The sequence below is a fragment of the Saccostrea echinata genome, unplaced genomic scaffold (assembly GCF_033153115.1).
Source record: "Saccostrea echinata isolate AGI-Se365-2 ecotype Australia unplaced genomic scaffold, CSIRO_AGI_Sech_v1 ptg000054l, whole genome shotgun sequence".
NCBI classification, from domain to species: domain Eukaryota; kingdom Metazoa; phylum Mollusca; class Bivalvia; order Ostreida; family Ostreidae; genus Saccostrea; species Saccostrea echinata.
The window spans coordinates 30792167-30813677 of record NW_026889803.1 but is presented as its reverse complement, the minus strand read 5'-3'; the positions used below and the strand labels follow the sequence as shown (position 1 = coordinate 30813677).

Genomic DNA, 21511 nt, shown 5'->3' with positions numbered 1-21511 from the left:
CTTAATTGTATTAAGTCTTTAACCACCACCCCCATTCCATGCCGACATATAGCATATAAATAATTCTTTATTTCTTTACCAATCCATGATCCTAGCATTTGTTAATGGTTATTATTAATAGAGGTTATGGGTAGGCGATATTTCTTTCCAATTAACAATTGCTTGCATAATGTATGCACGAGAGTAAAAATTGACAAGCATAATCACTTGAAAAATCAAAACATATAATATTTGAATTTAATAAGAAGAACAATATATGTTCAGAGAATTAATTGTAATACGAATTTAAGTAAGACGCTTTTTATCAATAAAACTTAACAAGTCCTTTGTAGTAAAAAAAAAAATAATATGATGAGACTTAGCATTCGTGATAACTTTGCTTCCATAAATAAATTTTATCATTAAAAAGACATCATGTTGAACGTTAATGATACAAGATCCACTTATGATACAAATTATGTCACAGATGGATAGCATTTTTATCAACTTATGATACAAATTTTTGGCCAATATAAATTCACCCATATATCATTTATGAATGCAAGTTCATATTAATCAAACCTCGTTATCTCGAACCCGATGGGACGGAGAAAAAAATTAGAGAGATATCCGATGATTCCTTATATCGAGGTTAAAATACATAAAGAAAAAGATGGTAAGGATTTTTAACTGGCATACCCATGGTATTCGAGATATCGAAGTTCGAGATAACGAAGTTCAACTGTATATCAGTAGTGGAGACTACAATTTTTTGTGTTATATACAATTCCAAAAAGATATTTTATCACACGCATGTGATCACATGCATGTATGTGCATAAATTCAGGCTTTTCACTTATAAAGACTCATATATTTACATCCACTAAATATTTATTTCTATTTCTTAGGAAAACCAAATCAACTCCTTTAATTCAAAACTAGTTAAGAGTCGCCCGCGTGGTGCAGTGGTTAGAGCGTTCGCTCTAGAATCGCGGAGTAAGGAGTTGATCCTTACGTCGCGGGTTCGAATCCCATTGTGGGACGTGGAGACCGGTCCTTCGGATGAGACCGTATAAACCAAGGTCCCGTGTCGCAGTAGGAGCTGGCACGAAAAAGATCCCTCACTGCTCAATGGCGAGTATAGGTCAAAATTTGCAGCTCTCCACCGGCAAGTGGTGGCGTCTCCATATGAGTGAAAAATTCTCGAGAGGAACGTTAAACAATAAACAAACAAACAAAACTAGTTAGAACCAGTTTTTCAAAGCCATATACATGTATAAGAAAGATTTTGGGCTCTTTCAGCATTGAAACTTACCATGACGCACATGTTTACAATTTACAGTATTTTAAGTACTTTAACCTTCTTTATATGATTAAATATAAACAAAGAAAATAATCTCTTTCTTTTCTTTGTTAACGCTGGATTTTCGGTTGCAACCGTTGCAGAAAAAAAAGAATACAAATTTTATACATCCATTGAATATTTACTCTTCTATTTCAAATGAAAACCACTTCCCTTAATCAATCTATTAACTCTAAACTAGTTAGAACCGGTTTTTCAAAAGCCATCCTTAGAAATATTTCTTTAAAAGGGCTCTTCCATCAATGAAATATATCTTGACGTACAGATCTATGATACAATATTTTACGCACTTAAACCTTCTTTATACAATTATTTATACAGACAAATATAAACTAAAATGTAAGCGGGTTATGTATTTATCTGCAATAGTTACAACCATTAATTCACACATTAAAAAAAGAAACCATTTTATTGTTTGAATGTTTATAGCATATTAAAATCGAATAACATCTTATTTTGAAGTTTGAGTGAATTTTATTTGCCAGAAGATGATAATATCAGATAAACGATACAATATTTATAGAACGTCTTTCAAACAGTGGAGGGGGAAAACGGTTAAAGAATCTAATGTGACAAGCTGGAATAACTAAATGCATCTAAAACCCTTCCATGTGAAAATGATAATATAGAGGGGAGAATGAACACGAAACTCAAGAAGCTAGCTTTATTTTGACAAGTAATTACAAGAAACAACACTTTGTTTACCTATTTCAACACCTGCCATCAATCAATTGCTTTAATGCGGAATGTAATTTTCAGATCCCGAGCTGTGAAATGTATACATGTGAGTTTCTATTTCCTTTCACCCTCCCACAAGAAGGTAACATTATCTAAGTAATATAAGCAAATAATCGATTCAAGAATGTAAATTAAGCAGAATTTAATGGGTCTGCCAGTCGCCATTAATGAAAGATGCCATCTCAACTGTCAATTTTTAATGTGAATGTTCGGTTTTTAAGGTTGGAATTTAACTTTCTGTATACACCAACTTGGTTAATGCTTATTGATAAGATATATGATAAAATATAAGTACTTAATGGAGATGCAAATAGCACGTACTCGTGTATAATAGGAATATTCTTAAGATATGTTGCATAATATAGCTCATAACAAATTGAATTTCAAGGCAAGAAATAAGTATGATTCTATATAGAGAACAAATGAACGTGCACCAAGAATCTTCGATATGATTCTTGAAAAAATGGCAATAAGTTTTTTTTTTTTTTTTCAATTTGTAAATCGTGAATAGAATTTCGTTTCGAATAAACGCAGGTCTGAGAGAAAAAAAGATGATCTTCTATACAACTTAACTTTATCTACATTTGTAATTAAAATGTAAGTAAAAAAAATACATGTAATTTCACGTAGTCTCAACACCTATTTGTGTCTGTGGTCTGAAAGCGGAGTTGAACAGAACCAATTCCAGAGGGAAAACGTTTTTCATGAACAGATTTAACCCCAATCTTTATAATTCTTATTTTTGTTTTAAATTATTTTTATTTTTTAAAAATAAAGTTTATAAATACAGAAACAATTTGAAAAATGCATTTATTTCATGTTTCTTATTATATGTCTATAGATTAAGAAACAGATGGGCTACAGAGCAAAAGAAGGGCGTTTTATTTAAACTTTTTTCGCTTCTTGTAGTATTAATCAACTTCATGTTTGACCAGGTCAAGTGGGATATGTTTTATATGCCTGCTGCTTTTAGTCGTATCATGTACACAATTCTTCAAGGATTAACAATATAATTATCTTTGACCTGACAGGAGCAAAATGGTATCTTCAATACATGAATGTTGAGATAATTTAACCGAGAGAAAAATTAACGGAACGATAGCGTGGATTGTAAATAATATACCGCTAGATATAGTGTATTTTATTTTAAAGAATGTAAAGAAGGAAAAAATGTAGTGAACCAAAAAAAAGGAGTGTCGTCCAATTTCCTAAGAGCAAATGACTCTAAAAATACGAGAGAGAGAGAGAGAGAGTAAACAATTATTTAAAAATGACTTGCATAATAGATAATAAGTTTATTGTGTTTCATTTTATGGGCTATAACCTAAAATAACTATAGATATCATTTTTTAAAAAACGTATTTAACGTGGGAACGAAATTATCACTAGTATAATTTGAACAATTACTCCAGGAACAAGGTTTTCGCAAAGTAAAGAAACTAGGGAAAATGCTGAAATAGTAATATTTAGAAGTCTATTGCTTCTCCGCAACCTTTTGATTTAAAGAACTTAGACCTGGGAATTTAGACCACCTCGCTTCTTCCAAAAATTTCGATTAGCAATAATTGCTCATCAAAAAAGCTTTGGCGGCTACGAAAAACATGCGAAGAGAAAACATGCCCTGATAAACGATAAGTATTTCGGGATCTATTTTACAAGGATGTAAAATATGATCAATAAAATTGCTTGAAATGTCTGATTTGTTCTCGATCTTCTCCAAGAGGAGCTGTAAGGAACGTATAAACCAACATTCGATATTGTTGAAGCGAGAAAATTTACGCTACGGGAACACTGATTTCAACAAATGAAGAATGCCAACGATCTTGAAGACTTGCTGATTAATTTGGAATGAATTGAATAAAATAAAAGACGGAGACAAGAGAAATTGTTAATTGTTTATGTTACCATAGAGAAGGTTTGCTTTAATTGTTTTGAGGGATAAAGCATGAAACGAAAGAAAAAATCGCCTAACGAGGCCGCTGTGTTTATTTTACTTTCCGAGGTCAACGACAGCCTATGTTATCGAAAATAAACATTATAAATGCCATTTAAGATACGCTATATATCTAAGAATATATACGCACTGTATCCAAATCTTTTAAAGTAATTTTCACTCTTTTTAAAATATTATTGTTTCTATTATTTAAATAAAAACAATTAACAATCTGAAAGTTTTGAAAAAGCAATACGTAGGGTGCCCATATTTCTCGGGCGTTTATATACAATGTAATGCATAAATATTCACAAAGACATGCATGTACATAGCAGCTATGAATTCTTCCTGAAAATATATACAATGTCCTACTTCTTAGACAGTAATCATAATAAGGATAATATTTTGTATTTCCACATTTTGGTGAATTTTTGTCTTTTTTTTTTAAATTATTTGTTTTGGAAAACACGATGAATTTTTCTATCTTTCCCATGTTTCTCATAGTGATGCGAAAATATGTAGAGGACAGGATATGATAAGTCACCTCTTTGGTCCCCGCTTTGGGAATGTAATATATGTAGTTCATTATGAAAAAAACTGTTGTAGTCCATAAAAAGTCCATAAAGAGTATAAATTTTAAGAGACGGGATACACAGAGGTCACAAAAAGGTCCTAAAATTTGTCATTTCCCGAATTTTCTCATTTTTATATTCAAATTTTCATAAATTCAATAGCACAATTTCAGAATATACAGAGCACAATCTTGCCTATCTATCAAATTTATAAACTGGTATTTCATGCACAAGTGTGAGAAACACATATTTGTATGAAAATCTTAGGCAAACTTGTGCTCTATGTTTTCCAGGGAATAAAATAATTCAAATTTTAGGAAAGTCCATCATAATGAAGGAAATTCGGTAAAATGTTCTACTTTGTCACCCTCTTGTGATCGCCGTGTACACTTTATATCAAAATCAATGCTGACTATAAAACAAGCATCAGTTAAAGTTTCTTTTCTTACTGCAAACTAAAGTAAAAGGTTTTCTTTTCTCACTGCAAACTATCACCATTTTAACCGTCTTTTGATTTTCATATCAAATAAGGGGCCAAACTCGACCTTTACCATACCTTGTCCTTTAGCAGAAAAAAAATGTTAGCCCTAGAGTGTGTGCATTTTTGAAGCAAAAATACACCCTAAAATTCGAAATACATTTCAACGAAATTTGATCAATCCGTCACTTATGATAAATTATAATTTTAAGATGTTCATAATGCCACTACAACAAAGCCGTATATCCAAATCGCTTTTACGTTTAATATAAAAAAGTGAAAAATAGAGCTCAAATATTGTTGACTTTTTAAAGGACCATAAATAAAAAAAGGTCAGTGTTTCCAAAACATGAATTCAGGTATACTGCAGGGTTAATGTGCTATGTAGACCATCAAAAATGCACAAATATGTTGTCATTCTTTTGTGAATGATTTTGTTCTTCATGGACACGTTCTACATATATATACGTATATATATGCATATATTTTAATTAATTTCATTGCTAACTTATGAAATTAAAGCCATTAAAGTATTATTTAATTTTAAAATTTTATTTGGCGAAATACATATACATGTACGCAACTATACACGTACATGTACTCTGAAATTTAAATGATAACAAAGTTCTGAAATTGGAGATATAAGTACGTGTATATCTATTTCGAAAAAAATCAATTTTTAGAAACTGAGTAACAGAAATTTGTATTAATTGGGAAAATTTTGCAAAGTCGAAAAAAGTAAACAAGTTTCACATTTTTCATTTTTTTTCATTGGGAATTGGGGCTTGTAACATGAAATTCGACTCAAGGTAAATAATTTTGTGTCTCAAAAAGAACAGCATAATTTCATCAATACCGTACAGTATTCTCAGCATTCAGGCTAAAAATAACATGAAAAATCTCGTTAACCTAAAATTTATTTATTCCTCCGTGCTTCTGTAACTTCTAGAGAAAAAAGGCAGAAGTGGAAAAGTTGACAATCTTAGAACTTAAATCTAACATTCTTTCCTAAAAATATTCAAAATGGCCCATTACTCAATCAAAACATTAGAAAAAACTTAATAACTAATATCAAAAGCTGTCAAAAGTTCCAAACCATGCAAAATTCCCTCACTGTAGTGTAATACTGATGGAAAAGCATAATCTTGTTTGAGATTTAGACAGAATTGGATTTAATTTCATTCAAGTTTAAAAATGAAAAAAAAACCCACAATGACAAGCTGATAAGTTTGAAAGCTCTAAGATAGACGAAAAATAAACCCATTCTTCATACGTACCTACGAAATTCATGTTGTGTGATTTAGTAAGAGTTTAAACCCATTATACAATAAATAATACAAGAAGATTAACAAAAAGTTTGACGGAACTTTATCACCAGGAAGAAAAAAAAGATTACTTTTTGTGGAAAGAAACCCGAAGTACAAAGTAAAATATCCGAGAATACGATATATACGTCGCTGTATTTTTAACCATATCCATGATACATGTAAAAACACAGCTGTGATGCATGGAATTATTGTAGCATTTCAAGTGTTGTAGATTTTTATACTATTTTTTTTGTGCCCCCTTTCATTTATTTGCTGAAATAACATTGCATATTGTTAGACGCTTATGGAGAATATCTGCAGTACAATTTAAAAAAAAAAATGAAGCGATAAACAAATCACTTAGACTTTGGCCACCTATTATGACAATTTGTTAACTTTCAACAAAATAAGTTCTAATTGCAAAAAAAAAAAAACCCATAAGAAAAAGAAATTTACACTGCCACGAGCCGCTTCCCTCCATTTGTCGGTAACAACTCCGATAATTATGACTTTTTTCTTGTTCATTTGTGTGTGTGTGTTTACCTCTTCGATCTTTGAAACTACAAAGCAAATGCCCTAGCGTTAACAGATACAGAAGTTATTCTTGTAAAACAGACATGACTTGGACCAAAATTAAAACCCCATGTGCCAGGAAGACAAATATTTAACACAAAAAGTAAACGAATTCTATGGTATTGTTCGAAAATACTCATCAACATCAAAATAAACCTATATTCATTTTCATAACTAGTCTATTAAAGTAATTGACCATAAAAACAACGCAAATCAAATGTCAAGTTAAGAATTATATATTTTTTAAAACTTTATTTTAAGTTGTTTATTTGCTTTTTTTTTATTTACTTTTTCAAGTCATTTGTGTTTTTTGTCAAACAGCGTTCGCGTCATTGACGGTTGTTGGCCGCACGCTAACGTATCGCAAGATCTCGCGCGAGGAAACAGTGTCGTTAATAACCGAATGTGTTGACATGTCAAACGCTAGATTCCGTACAAACGAGCATTTATCACAACACCCCAGAAAACAAATCTGCTTCTTAACTATTGGTGTCATATAGGTCGACCGTTCTCCATTAACCCCTGTGACAATAAAAACATACCAGACTATAATAAAAAAGGCTTACAATAATATTTCAGAATAAAGGCCAAGCAGAGCCTGACTGCAACTCAAACAACATGGATAATGGTGAAACACTCCCAAGTCCTTCAGACGAGGCAACATTTGATGATGTTGGACCTTTAATAAAAATGGACAATTTGCAAAATGGACGGGACCATAATAATGAAGATTCTAAAGAGAAAATGCTCCCTGAAAATAATAATATAAAGAACAAAAATAAGTTGGAGCACTTTGTAGCACCGCCCAAGGAAAACTGGGGCGGCAGTGGAGACTATCTATTGGCGGCGATTGGATACTCCGTGGATTTATCTAATGTATGGAGGTTTCCCTACTTAGCGTACAAAAATGGCGGCGGTGAGTGTGTTGCTGTTTAATGATACACTGTAGATCATATTTATTTTTATATTAACGTGATAGGAATAAAAATTAAATAAATCCAAATGTTTACTACTGTATATCGAAACATTTAGTGGAAAATATGGTTTTCTTTTAAGAAGAAAATCGCAAAGTAATCGAAGAAGCTTAGAACATTTGAATTTTGTTGAAGATGAGATCCTTCATAATGGTAACAAAATATACAAAACACAGGCTTCAATTTCTAAAGGCAAAGCAACAATAATTGGAATCATCTCTAATGTACCATAAACGCGGTTAAACCTTTTGTATAAAGTACCTTTTTGTTTGGGAACAAGTAAATATTTGCTATAATGATCTTGCTTGAAACAAAAACACGTTTGGTATATTGATAACCTGACATTCTATAGTACAAGAATAAAAGACTTACACTCGTTTAGGTAGTTTATATTGAATATTGCAGGTGCTTTTATCATTCCATATTTCACGGTTCTTATACTCGGCGCTGTTCCCGTCTTCTTTATGGAACTAAGCATGGGGCAGTTCAGCAAAGAGGGGCCCATAAATGTGTGGAATAACCTTGTACCCATGTTCAGAGGTAAATATTTTCTGGGAAAATATGTTCAGACAAAAGATTTCAGTAAAAAGGTTTTTAAACAAATTATTTTGATTTCGTAATTTTATATTTATAATTAAGAAAAATGGCTTGTAGTCTGGTTTACATAAGAATGCGTTCCCACTGAAGTAATTTCAAGTTTACATAGGAATACTGAAGTAATTTTAAAGTAATTCTGAAGGATTTGGGATTCACTTCTAATCAGTCTTGCCTATATAGGTATAGGTTTTGCCTCTTGTTGGATGGCCTACATCGTCGCTTTCTATTACAACATGGTCATTGCCTGGGCGTTCTACTACCTATTTTCTTCTTTCTCTTGGAACACCCCTTGGTCTAGATGTGATCACGACTTTAACACACGTGACTGCTGGCAGTCCGACTGGGATACCAATCAAACACACTCAAACAGGACCTATAACTCCAGCACAGCTATCTCTTCCTCTTATGAATATTTTGAGTAGGTACATGTTCAAAGCATCTGGCATTCTGTGTCTATGAAATATATTGTGACATTAAGAAGTTAAAAGATTGTCGTATGAGATTTTTTTTACGTACAGACGAGGCGTTCTCAGTTTACACAAGAGTTCGGGGATTGACAACCTCGGTGGAATCAAATGGGAGGTAGCCGGCTGTGTGGCCCTCACGTTCATTATTCTTTACCTCAGTTTGTGGAAAAGTGTTAAGAGTGCAGGAAAGGTATTTTTGTTATATGTTAGTAGTAAATGTTACAATACACAAGATTTTATTAAATTTGAACCAAATTTTTGATTTAAGAAATTCAGTTCGAAATGAAGAATAATTTATATTGTTACCAAAATACATGTATAGTAATATGAATTTTCAGTGAAATAGTTATATACTCGAGGTTTAATTTATCCGAATGTAAAAAAAATATTACCATATTCAAATTGAATAATAATTCATATGCATATTAGGTCGTCTGGTTCACGGCCACAGTTCCTTACCTTATTCTCACTGCCCTGCTGATTCGAGGCTCCATGCTCCCCGGTGCAGGAGAGGGGGTCAAATTTTTCATCGTTCCAAACATGAGCAGGCTCGGGGAAATTCAGGTAAGTCATGACTTAGTGTGTGTTTCAGTTTTTCTATTAAACTAACAGACACACCTTCAACCAAACCCCTTAAGCATGGGTCTCAACCCTAGAATTATACTGTAATTTTCTACACCACCAAGTTGGAGGAGATATAGCATTGCGCGCGTGTATGTGAGTGAGTGCGTAATAGAAGTTACAAGTAGGCAGTGATAATATATGCTCTTTAGCGAGGGCATGCTTGTGCTCTTGTTTCAAAAATGCGTCTTGCTTTATTGTTTGATAAGAACTTCTTCTAATACTAGTATTTGTAATTGCTGCCCAAAAAGAGTAATCAAATGCAAAGTAGATTTTGAAATCTGATTTTTCTCAATTCTCTCTATCCCCTAGGTCTGGATAGATGCAGCAGTACAGATTTTCTTTTCCATCGGCGCCGGATTTGGAACTCACATTGCTTACGCCAGTTATAACAAGTTTAATAACAATTGTTACAGGTATAAACAAAAGAAGCATAAACAAGCTGGTTTTTCAAATGATCTGATGTAGTTTTTGTTTCCGGATATATAAATAAAATCCTTAAAGAAATGTGTTTTCTCATTATCCCTTAATCTATACATAGTTTTATCATTACCAGTATATTAACTCCTCAGGGTTGTTTGTCATAAAAATAGAATGTTAATATAAATAAGTGCTTAAAGAATCATGATTGTCTTAGGATTTATACTCTTAATTCAACACTTAGCAAATCTCCTTTTTTCTCCAGTTTGAATGTCTATAAGATGACATTACAAGCAGTAGTTTTTGTTTCACACCGTAGATGTTCAAAACTACTTGGAGGGTTCAAAATTTAAATTTATAGGTCAAATATTGTAAGTACACCAATCCATAAATTCAAATCTTACCGATTTTTTATTTGCAGGGATTGTCTCATAACAGCATCCGTTAACTGCATCACCAGTATCTTTTCTGGTTTTGTGGTATTCACATACCTTGGTTACATGGCTCAAAAACAGCAAAAACACATCAGGGATGTCGCACAAGATGGTAAAATTGTTTGTTAAAACGCATACACAATAAATAGATGCTTTTCTATACCTTATAACTCAATATATTCATGAAGTATTTAATTTAATACAAAACAATAGACTAAATAAATATTAACTGTTCTATAAAAAATTGTAACATGATTACAACTTTTAAAACTTAAGGTCCGGGTCTCGTTTTCATCGTCTACCCAGAAGCCATTTCTACACTTCCGGGATCGTCGATATGGGGGATTCTGTTCTTTTTCATGTTAATTACGCTAGGGTTGGATAGTGCGGTGAGTAGAATTGTTACAACGCGAAATGTAATAACAACGCAAAATGTATTAAAAATCATTTGATATTTTAATGTCAATAATGGATATATAATACAGACTGATTTATAAATAGACATGTCAATCAAAGTTAAGTTAATGTTTTATAAGTATTCAATAAAAAATGTTAGAAACAGAGTTAGAAAAATATACAATAAGATTAAGTAATGTTCCTAAAAGCCGTAACGTTTGTCTTATAGTCATAGGTCTGTCTGTCTAATTAGTAAAGCGAGTTTCCCAATTGTTATATGTTTAAATCAATTTAGTGATGTTTCGCGTTAAAGGTGCTTGGACACAGATTTGAAGTTAATATTTTCTCAGATTTTCTGTATAGTTTCATGACTTATATGTTGCTATAGCATTTCATACTAAAATATAATAAAAATCTTATTTCATCTCGAAGTTACGAAACTTCAAATTTCTGGACGCGTTTGATTGACACATCCTTGCACTTTCACAATTTTTAATTTTATTCTTAATACTTAAGAGAAGTGGCAGTTTTGTTGTGTATAAATGAAAAGTATTAAAACTATAACCCAGAAAATTCAGAGTAGAAATGTTCGAAAGCAAAACCCACTCACAGTATTTTCAGTCCGTGCTCAGTGGTGTGTGCAGACTTTAACAATTGAACTCACCCGGTGAATCGTAAACATTAACAATAACAGAGCTCGTGCCCTGTTTACAGAAACAGTTTACGTTTCACGGGTGTATTCAATTTGTTAAACTCTGTACACAACACTGAGCACGGGCTGACGATATTAGTGAGGGGGTTTGCTTTCGCACATTTCTACTCTGAATTTTCTGGATTATAGATGTAATGTTTTTCATTAATACAAAACAAAATCGCTTCTTTTCTTAAATATTAAGGATAAAAATAAAATTTGTGAAAGTGCAAGGATGTGTTAATCAAACGCGTCCAGGAATTCGTAGTTCCAATAATTTCCAGATAAAATAAGTTTTTAATTATATTTTCGTGTGAAATGCTATTGCAATATATAAGTCGTGATATTATACAGAAATTTTGAGAAAATGTTAACTTCAAATCTGTGTCTAAGCACCTTTAAAGCACAATATAAAAAAATAATATTATATTTTGTTTTATTACATTTTGTTTTATTACATTTTGGGTTGTCCTCAACGCAAAAATTAAGTAACGCAAAATGTAACAACCAAAAAATACATTACATTTTGCGTTAATTCCACGCAAAATGTAATTACGCAAAAATTAATAATCCAAAAATCGTGTTATTACATTTTGCTTTATTACATTCTGCGTTGATCCCGACGCAAAATGTAATAACTTAATATGTAATAATCCCAGTTTATTACATTTTGCGTTGTTATTACACTTTGCGTTTTAACATAACATTGTTTCGTTGATTGTTTCACCGTTGTTCGCGTTATTTGATTACTATACTGTCTTTCATTTACATTTTGTCTAATTTTTTTTGGTAGTTTGGCGGATTGGAGTCTCCGTTAACGGGACTACGAGATCAATTCTACAGGGTATTTAGACACCGGTGGGCACGGGAAGTTTTAACCTTCGTCATTGTTGTTAGTGCCTTCCTATTCTCCATTCCATGTATGACCGTAGTAAGTAATGGTACAAGAAACGTGTTACATACACTTGGTTTCTTCTTACGTTTGATAGAAATTGCGCATGGTTTTACTAGAATATTCTGGGTATTACCAGCAAGTGTTAAAAAAAGAAATGAACCCCTCTTAAGTTAATCTGATGGTATTTAACCTTTCGAAAAAAAGCATGTGTAATATAACAAATAGGAAAGGTTGCTTGAATCATGATAAAGTCAAGGCTTTGCAATGCAGTGCAGGTGAAACGCGATGCACTGATTTCTTTTCTTTCAGTGCAAACCCATTTATCTTTTGTACATTTACTTTTTTTGTCTTAAGTTTCCTACTTATTTTGATGAAAATATTATAGATAAAATATGAGAATTTCAACTCAAAAGTTTTATCTATGGGGGAAAAATCAAAGATTTTACACCATTTTTTTTTTTGGTTTCATAAGAAATCTTATACAATTTTCATGGCATAATAACTTAGTAGCAAATATTTAGATACAAATTCAATAGTATATTCTCTGTAAAGTAAACTAGTTGCTTGTTTTTCTTGATAAACAACTTATTTTTCTTTTTTTTAAATTTTGTAGGGAGGTATGTATGTGTTTAAAATACTGGATACATTCGCTGCTGGCACTTCCATCGTATTTGCCATTCTATTTCAAGTCATCGCCGTTTCCTGGTTTTACGGTAAGTAAAAACATATATAATTAAAAGATTTTCATTCTTATTAGAAGAATAGGGCTTGATGAAGAGTATTTTATAATGTGGAATATGTCAAATAAGAATTCTAAGACCTTATGATCCAATTTTTTCAGGGGTGGATCAGTTTTGTTCAGACATTTATCAGATGACAGGCCACAGACCAGGGCTGTATTGGCGGGTGTGCTGGAAGATCCTCAGTCCTACATTCCTACTGGTAACAACCTTTCTTCACGAACCCTCTCTCTTTTTTAGACGACCTCGTGGAAGTGGTGATAAGAATCGCGTTTTGATGTAAATTAGATTGATTGATTGATTGTATATTGTTTTACGTCCCATTCGAGAATTTTTCACTCATATAGAGACGTCACCATATACCGGTGAAGGGCTTCAAATTTTGACCTTTACTCGGCACTCAGGGCCATTGAGCAGTGAGGGATCTTTATCGTGCCAACGCCTGCCGTGACACGGGGCCTCGGTTTTTAAGGTCTCATCCGAAAGACCCGCAACTTTCACTCCAAAGTGCCGAGCGCATGGCGAAGGAACAGTTGCTACCTATTTTTTATCGACTTAGGTCTGTCGCGGCCGAGATTCGAACTCACGACCTCCCGATCACGGAGCGAGCGCTCTACCGACTGAGCTACCGTGAACGGTCCGATGTAAATTAGATATCGTTATCATAGCAAAGCTTCTAGAACATTTAAAGCGACTATCAGATATAACCGTTTTTTTTTTCATAGAAAAAGTTTCATTTAGCATTGTTTGTTTTCATTATTTAAGCTTAAAACTTGAATATAGATTCTCTTACAATATCGGCAACAAAATTAATGCAAGTCTCGACCTGGGCATGAATACTGGTTGGAGCTAGTTTAAAATAATATATCTAAATTAAAATCAAAAGAAGATATTTTTTAATTTTTTTTCTTGACATGTCCTTGTATGATACAACTTACTTTGTCTTTTATAGATTATTGTGATATCAAGCTTTTCTCATTATCGACCACTGACGTATAAGGGTAGTATGGGCGTGTATACTTATCCTACGTATGCTAACGTCATAGGATGGGGCGTGGCTCTTTCCTCAATGCTCCTGATACCAGGTTATGCAGTATATCACATACTGTCCACTAAAGGAACTTTTAAACAGGTACAAAGACATGAGTAATAATAATTAAAATATTTGATCCGCTCAAGAACTTCTAAAAAAAAAATAGGTGCTAAAGAGAAGGAGCGGATCAACAATATTATTTTAGTACATAAAAGAATAGAGGTTTTATTAGTATAGAAATTTAGTGAAGAAAAAAAAAAACGTGGGAGTTTTCTATGCTGACATATGCATCTTCTGTAGAGAACATGTACGGATTCTCTCTCAGCAATATCCTTTCATTTATAAATATAAGAAGTCTGATTTATATTTAATTTCATGGGAAGAATTTCTAGGGTAATCATTATCGAAAGAGTTAATAAATTTATTATGTAAGATTCACTATTATGTCTTAATTGATAGAATGGGAAGTTAATATTGTCTAGATAGTAATTAAACACATGATGACAAGCCCATATTCACAAATAAAATTAAATATAACAAAAAATTATTAGACTTTCGGCGGAGAAATTAGCAGAACAGTTGCGACTGGAGTATAAATGAATTACTCTGATGATTTTTTTTTAATCTTGCATGTTCTAATTACACAGAGATTGGCAAAGTGCATAACCCCAAAAAGAGATCACGAAGAAATCACAAGAACCAATGACGTCAAACGTTTCAGGGTGAGTCCTTTGTGCGTCCTTGGCAACAGATAAAATTGTCAAATTTTCTGCGCCGGTATCTTAAGAACAATGTCATGTTCTGATAAGTACCCAGTTCGTTGTGTTTGCGAGCACGCACTTTCCTTGTTCCTACAGAATTTGACATAAAACAGAAATAAGAATTTTCATTCACAATATTGAAAAGCCGTTCCTAAATGATTTTTTTCTTTGTTTCAGTTAAAGCACTGGATAACCGTGTGATGAGTATTTGGACAAAGTTTGCCAGGATGATATTGGCTGTAGAACATATTAAGTGATATTGTTAAATGTGACTTTGGTGCAATAACGCTCGATGTATCATTTTTATAATTCTATAGCGGGTATTATAATTCAGGTTCATATTACATGTGTTATATAAAAATAATAATGTGCCAGTGAAAATGTGTGTAAACCAAACCTTTTCTCATTGTGAAAACAATAAAGTAAACAAGTAGTTTTATCGTATGAATATTATAATACATTGAATAACAGTGGCCCCAAGTCTAAATATCTGAACTGAACTGAGTTTATTAATCTCATCACATTTACTACGATTTACACAGGGAAAACAATGGCAACGAATTTCAGAATGTCGCATAACATATGCGAATATGGGGTGACGACTATATCACAGTTATAGATTTTCATTACGTTGGTGAACATGCTTAAGGTTCAACATACCTAGGAGCAGTCATCAAAAATATTTAACAGTAAGAGTTATCTCTCTTATCAGAGGTCGATTGTTCATAATAAGCTGAAGAAGAACTGAGAATTGTTAAGGTGTTTATAACTGAATATCTTTCAATGTCTGTCAGATTGCTCGCTGTTTACGTGTATTTTAATCAGGACCAGTGATTTAGTTCAAATTAGACTTCGTATATGTCATTCTAGATTCTATATATCATTCGGACAAGGGCTTCCGCTTCTGTTAGATAATGAATGCAAAGTAATGTTTTTCGCATTCAGTACATGCAGGTTAAGTTTGATCAGATTTATTTGAAATTGTACGTGACCTGCATGGGTTCAGAGTAGGAAAGAAGTACGTTTTACAAAGCATTACGAGAAACATTGACACAAGCGGTAATTTTCGGCTGCAAATCATAGGTTGTTTAACAAATGAAACTTTTTTAAATAGAAGGGACTCTAAAGAAAATGACACGTCTTTGTTTCCTAAAAAGCTTGTTTGTCGTCAGCAAATTTTGAAATTATCGTGCTAAGAATCAAGAAAAGTTAAATCCAGCGTCATCAACAGAAATCAGAGTTTATAAATAAATTCCTAAGAACCAAGAAAAGTTAAATATAGTGCCATCAAAAGGAAATAAGACTAAGACCTAAATTCATTCTACATGTACATATTATTTCTTTCTTAAGGAAAGACGATACAAAAAAAGGACGCCTGGAATAATATATACATTTTGGACCTATTTTGGTTGTAAATGATGCAATTCTCACATTTCTAAAACATTAATCGTACACTTTCTATGATGTTCAAAATTAAACCTTTCTGCAATCATCCTTATAAATCTGTATAACGTTTTTTATCACTTTTAAGGACATTATTGTGGAACTTTGCATGAAAAATTAAAATCTATGCTATTAAACTTATTCAATTTAATTATATAAACATGACTTTAGTTGGTATTTTTTTATGATTTAAAAAAAAAAAATTGTTTGTATCATATGTCCTTAAGCATGGATATATCCGGTGCTTCCAAAAAGCGTTACAACACCAAGAGATATAATCATAAATGGATACTATCAAATGTTTTTAAAATAAACTCGTTACAAATGAGCTTACATCAACAACAAAAAGTTCATCTACGTTTTCTACCCCTATATTTCTCTTACTATGAATTAAACATGTCAAGGGCCCGTAGAAACCGGGGGCACGAAGGGGCCGTACCCCCCCCCCCATGCCGATGAAATCCTTCATTATAGAAAACAATGCTAAATTGCAAAAATAACGGTTATAATTTTATCAGTATTCACTGAAAAAAAGGAAGCCTATTAATTGGTGTACCCCCTGAGAAATTACATCTGATGATCTTTTGTTTTTACGAGTTAAAAACTTCTGTTAGGCTAGAGCTGGATAAGAATAATGAATGAAGGGCTTAATGTTATGTAACCTGTTAAATGGCGATAAAAATGTTATTAAGATTAATTTTGTTTTAACATCCAGTGCTCTGGTCTTCTATAAATCCTGATGCTCTCTAGTATAAAGTTTCCAAGATCACCAGAATGCTACTGAACGACTTGTCCGACAAGACGACTAAATCTAGTACTGTCTGACGCCAAGACGTCAGATAACGATTTAAATAGATCATAGTATTCTTAATATTATATTAGACCAAGATAAAGTAATTGATAGCATTCTTTGCATATTTTTTTTCCAATTGAAGTAAATAAAAGTGATTTCTGTTCACTATTACTTCATTGTCTTTGAATATTTTTCTTTGAGAAATATGGCAGGTACCCTATGCTGAAAATGAATTAGAAAAATTCAATATGTACGAGTACATCTTTATATTTATGATAAAAAAAAATCAGCGTCCAAAAACATTTTTGTTAGTGTTTAGAATTTCCTTAAATCTACACATAACAGTTATCCTGTGTACGATATGATGGAAAACCTGGGTTTTATCATGAAGGTATATAAAAACCGGATTAAAACTTTTCAAGTATTTATTTTAAGAATGCACTGAAAAAAAATTAAATTCACTGATCCGTAAAATATAAAGTAACACGGAAGTCAGCTGGTACACGAAACAGTTCTTAAGTATTAGGAAGGGTATCCCCCAGAGAGGTATGATTTTTATTTCAAATCAAAATCACATTCTTAATATACTTGACAAGCTATCAGTCTTAGTTAGATATATATGTAGTCTCGAATATAAAGTACAAGTACATCGTATTTCATGCAAAAGAATTTTTAATAAAGAAAAAAAACAAGTTTAAATGGTTTAAGCATTTTAAATTTAACCTTCATTACTAAGATAATTCGAGGGAAAATCTGGAATATGTTTTCTCTCACCTTGTTTATATTACTATAATTAGTAAATGATGTTATGAAATTTGTATAGGAGAGAGGTAGCAGTGGCTAGTGGATTCAGAGCGGGGTATGGCGTCTGTTCCCACTACCCTTCCTCCTTAAATTTCGGTAAAAAAAAATAATAAGGAAACTAAAAAAAAAAATCCCAAAACTAGCAGATTACAAAACAAAAGACCAATGAACCAAAACACCCATATGTATTTTTTTCCCCTCAATGTTATGTAACTAATAACTTGTACGTGTAAGATTTTGACCTTGAACTATGGAAATGACTTATATAGGTAACGCCTGCTGTCCAATCCTTTTATGTATAATTCATAATAAAATATTGTTTGAAAATTAAAACACTCACATGGCCCTATCTTCCCCTATCAGGCCCTATTGTATCCTCATCCACCCCAACTTCCCAAGGCCAAGTTCAAACAAGTTTGAATCTGCTCTAAATAAATTCCTTCTCAGCCTTCAAGAGACCTCTATTTTACTTTGAAGAATGCCTTTTTAAATCTCCTTTTTTTATTTGAGTAAAACACTGTAACCCCCTCCCCGTTTTTTTTTTACTTGGGGGGGGGGGGGTCGAGTCATGGGTAGTGTGAGATGTATAGGTAGCATGTTAATGCTATAATTAATCAAACATGAACTGCTAAGTAGCATTCTGATAGATTAATTAGCCTTGAACCATAATGCGATTGTTAAAATGTGTCAGGGGAAAAAATAGAAATACTGCTTATATGAATATTTCGTATATTATATTATTAACAACTACTGATTAAGCTTTGGACAGTCCTAACTATTCTGCAGAAAAGATTCGAAAATTTTAAATACAATGTAGATAATTTTTAAAGTTGACGAATCTGATATACATGCACAGTATTTTTTGATTTTTTTAAAAAATTATTTCCTAATTAATTCTTAAATTATTTAAAGAGAGAGAAAAAAACTTTTCAATTAGTGACATCAACTTTGAGCGTCAACTGTTTTTAGAGTGCAGTCTTCTTGAAAACTGAATGATGCTTTACTTGTATATGATCACAAAAAGGATCCATGCATGTTTAATAATTCCTCCATACACGCGAGACATCGTTTTGTCAAGAAATTCTTTTACAAAAAAGCAAAGGTAATGCGCGTGATTTTAAGTTCTTTGCGATACTCTTATGTCAACACATTTCTTCGGTAAGTAAAAGAGAAGATTATAAAGCAAACACGTCCATGAAGTTACACTTCCGGAAACCATTTCTAGGTTTTGTTGTTACGCAAGCGGATTACTTGATAAATATTGCAGATGTGTTTTCGGTGATGTAACTTGTTTGTTCAATTAATTGATATTCGCACTGTTCAATATCTAGGCCCGACTGGTTTTGACACCTTAATCAGAATGTATCATGGCAAAGCAGACCGAGACCCCCCGAGGCGACAAACGGGCCGACGAAACCAGTACGCATATGACAACCCCGCATTATCTGAAACGGCTTCTACCCCCAGTATTTTCACAGTGGAGAGTTCAAGCTCACTCGTGCAAAAGGACGGCGTTTCACTCAACTTGTACCCACCCTTTCGAAGAAACTCATTCGAATCCGCTCTGGAAACAGGAAGTAGGAAAAGTTGGCGAGAATCAACTGAAAGAATGTCAGACGATCCTGCCAAAACGGCCGGTACGTCTACGGATGCTCTCATTGCGACGGAAAATGGAGAAAGTTCGAAAGAATCCAAGGAAGAGAGGGAAACTTGGGACAACAAAGCTCAGTATATCTTAGCAGTCGTTGGGTGAGTATTATTTTTAGTAGGAGTCATTGCTACAATACATAGGGTATTGTGAGATCTAATCATTGAATGAAACCGAAACGGGCCTATCCTGCCATCTCCCAGTTCGTTTGATATTTGGGGGGGGGGGGCATGGCGGGGGAGGGGGGCATGGAGGGGTTAAATCTTTTAATTCCCCAAAGACAGAAGCTATCTATATATAAGTGCATGTAGTTGACAGGAATCCAACGTTATATGAGTCAAAAAGGAGTCCCAATTGAAAGCTAAGAAGAGAAATAAGCAATATCCTTGATTTTTTTTTTTCAACTGAAGGATAAAATCACAGAGAAACTTGATTGAATTGGACTTAGAAGAAAAAAAAATCAGTTGATACTTAATAGTGTTGTAAGTCTTTTGTGAGAAGGGTCCCATATATGTCTCACTTTGAGATTATTTTATAAAAAAAAAAGTTTTGAAATCTTAATTTGTAAACAATGGCATATATTATACAGACAGGGATTGTATATATGGTTTGAAAAAGTCTAACCGACTACCCCGCTGGTCTGACATTTCTGCTAATAAAGCAAAACGACGGGGCGTCCACATGTGCACAAAATCAGAGACCTTTTGCCGACTTTTGTACATGTTCTATACCCATAAATCATCCCTACTGATAAGATTTTATCTAAATACTCATCATGCTACTTATTTATTAATCACAAATAGTATATAATAAATAATAGTATTAACATGTTCTTTATTGCCAGCGTCAAATTTTGTCAACTATGACATATGGCTTCGCCTTAAATTTTCCATTGAATTATGAACTAAAACTTTCCATGTTTATCTCCCAAACTCTCAATTTTATTTTACATAAATGTAAACAAAATCATCTTTTTTTCTTTTGCAGATACGCTGTAGGATTAGGAAATGTATGGCGTTTTCCATATTTAGCACAGAAAAATGGAGGCGGTGAGTAAACCTTTTCTTTTAGAAACACTTCGTCATGACTATACAGAGCAAAAAAGAATCATGAAACCGTAGACTTGATACTGAACTGACGTTGAAAGCTTAGTGACCTTGAATAGAGGACACACAAATTTTAAATGATATAATTTTTATAAATAACCCGTGAGTAAGCGATACCTGGGAATCTCGGTGTTAAATGGAAGAAAATTGAAACACGTGTATGATCGAAGGTGCATATGTTGTAAAACAATAACCTTATATATCCATGTCTACATTAAATTACATTCAAATTAAATAATTATATGTTTATTATATAAATGAACCCTGTACGCTAAGAATTAAGTGACATACCAGGTACATACCTAGTTTATATGATATTGTTCGTTCTTTGCAGGGGCTTTTCTCATACCGTACACAATCATGTTGGCGATCGAGGGCGTCCCCATCTTTTACTTGGAGCTTGCGGTGGGACAGCGCTTGCGCAAAGGTGCCATTGGCGCTTGGAACCAAATATCACCATATCTGGCTGGTATCGGGATAGCTAGTGCCATGGTGTCTTTCTGGGTCTCGCTGTATTATAATACTATCATAGCCTGGTGCCTCTACTATCTGGTCAACAGCTTCCAGTCCCCCTTGCCGTGGGCTGAATGTCCTGGCAATGTCTCGGAATGTTCGGTAGTTACTTTCAGAGACTTATAAAAGAAACACAAACAAGCATGATCAATTGACAGAGAATTATAATCTTTGACTTTATAATCAACCATAACACCCTCCGCATTTTCATCTGTAGTAAATGATCATTTTT

General features: G+C 33.0%; 1 protein-coding gene across 1 annotated transcript in view; it reads left to right on the top strand.

The window, feature by feature from the left end:
- Nucleotides 1-21511, top strand: part of LOC133204556 (uncharacterized) — a 43596-nt gene that overhangs the window by 3354 nt on the left and 18731 nt on the right. Inside the window, exons 2-17 of the mRNA XM_061340305.1 lie at nucleotides 7523-7859; nucleotides 8323-8457; nucleotides 8695-8932; nucleotides 9033-9171; nucleotides 9411-9545; nucleotides 9915-10018; nucleotides 10444-10568; nucleotides 10733-10845; nucleotides 12337-12474; nucleotides 13052-13151; nucleotides 13280-13380; nucleotides 14131-14310; nucleotides 14859-14946; nucleotides 19344-19761; nucleotides 20648-20709; nucleotides 21101-21381. Of these exons, the coding sequence (XP_061196289.1) occupies nucleotides 7523-7859; nucleotides 8323-8457; nucleotides 8695-8932; nucleotides 9033-9171; nucleotides 9411-9545; nucleotides 9915-10018; nucleotides 10444-10568; nucleotides 10733-10845; nucleotides 12337-12474; nucleotides 13052-13151; nucleotides 13280-13380; nucleotides 14131-14310; nucleotides 14859-14946; nucleotides 19344-19761; nucleotides 20648-20709; nucleotides 21101-21381 (2694 nt within the window). The remainder of the gene's footprint in view (nucleotides 1-7522; nucleotides 7860-8322; nucleotides 8458-8694; nucleotides 8933-9032; nucleotides 9172-9410; nucleotides 9546-9914; nucleotides 10019-10443; nucleotides 10569-10732; nucleotides 10846-12336; nucleotides 12475-13051; nucleotides 13152-13279; nucleotides 13381-14130; nucleotides 14311-14858; nucleotides 14947-19343; nucleotides 19762-20647; nucleotides 20710-21100; nucleotides 21382-21511) is intronic.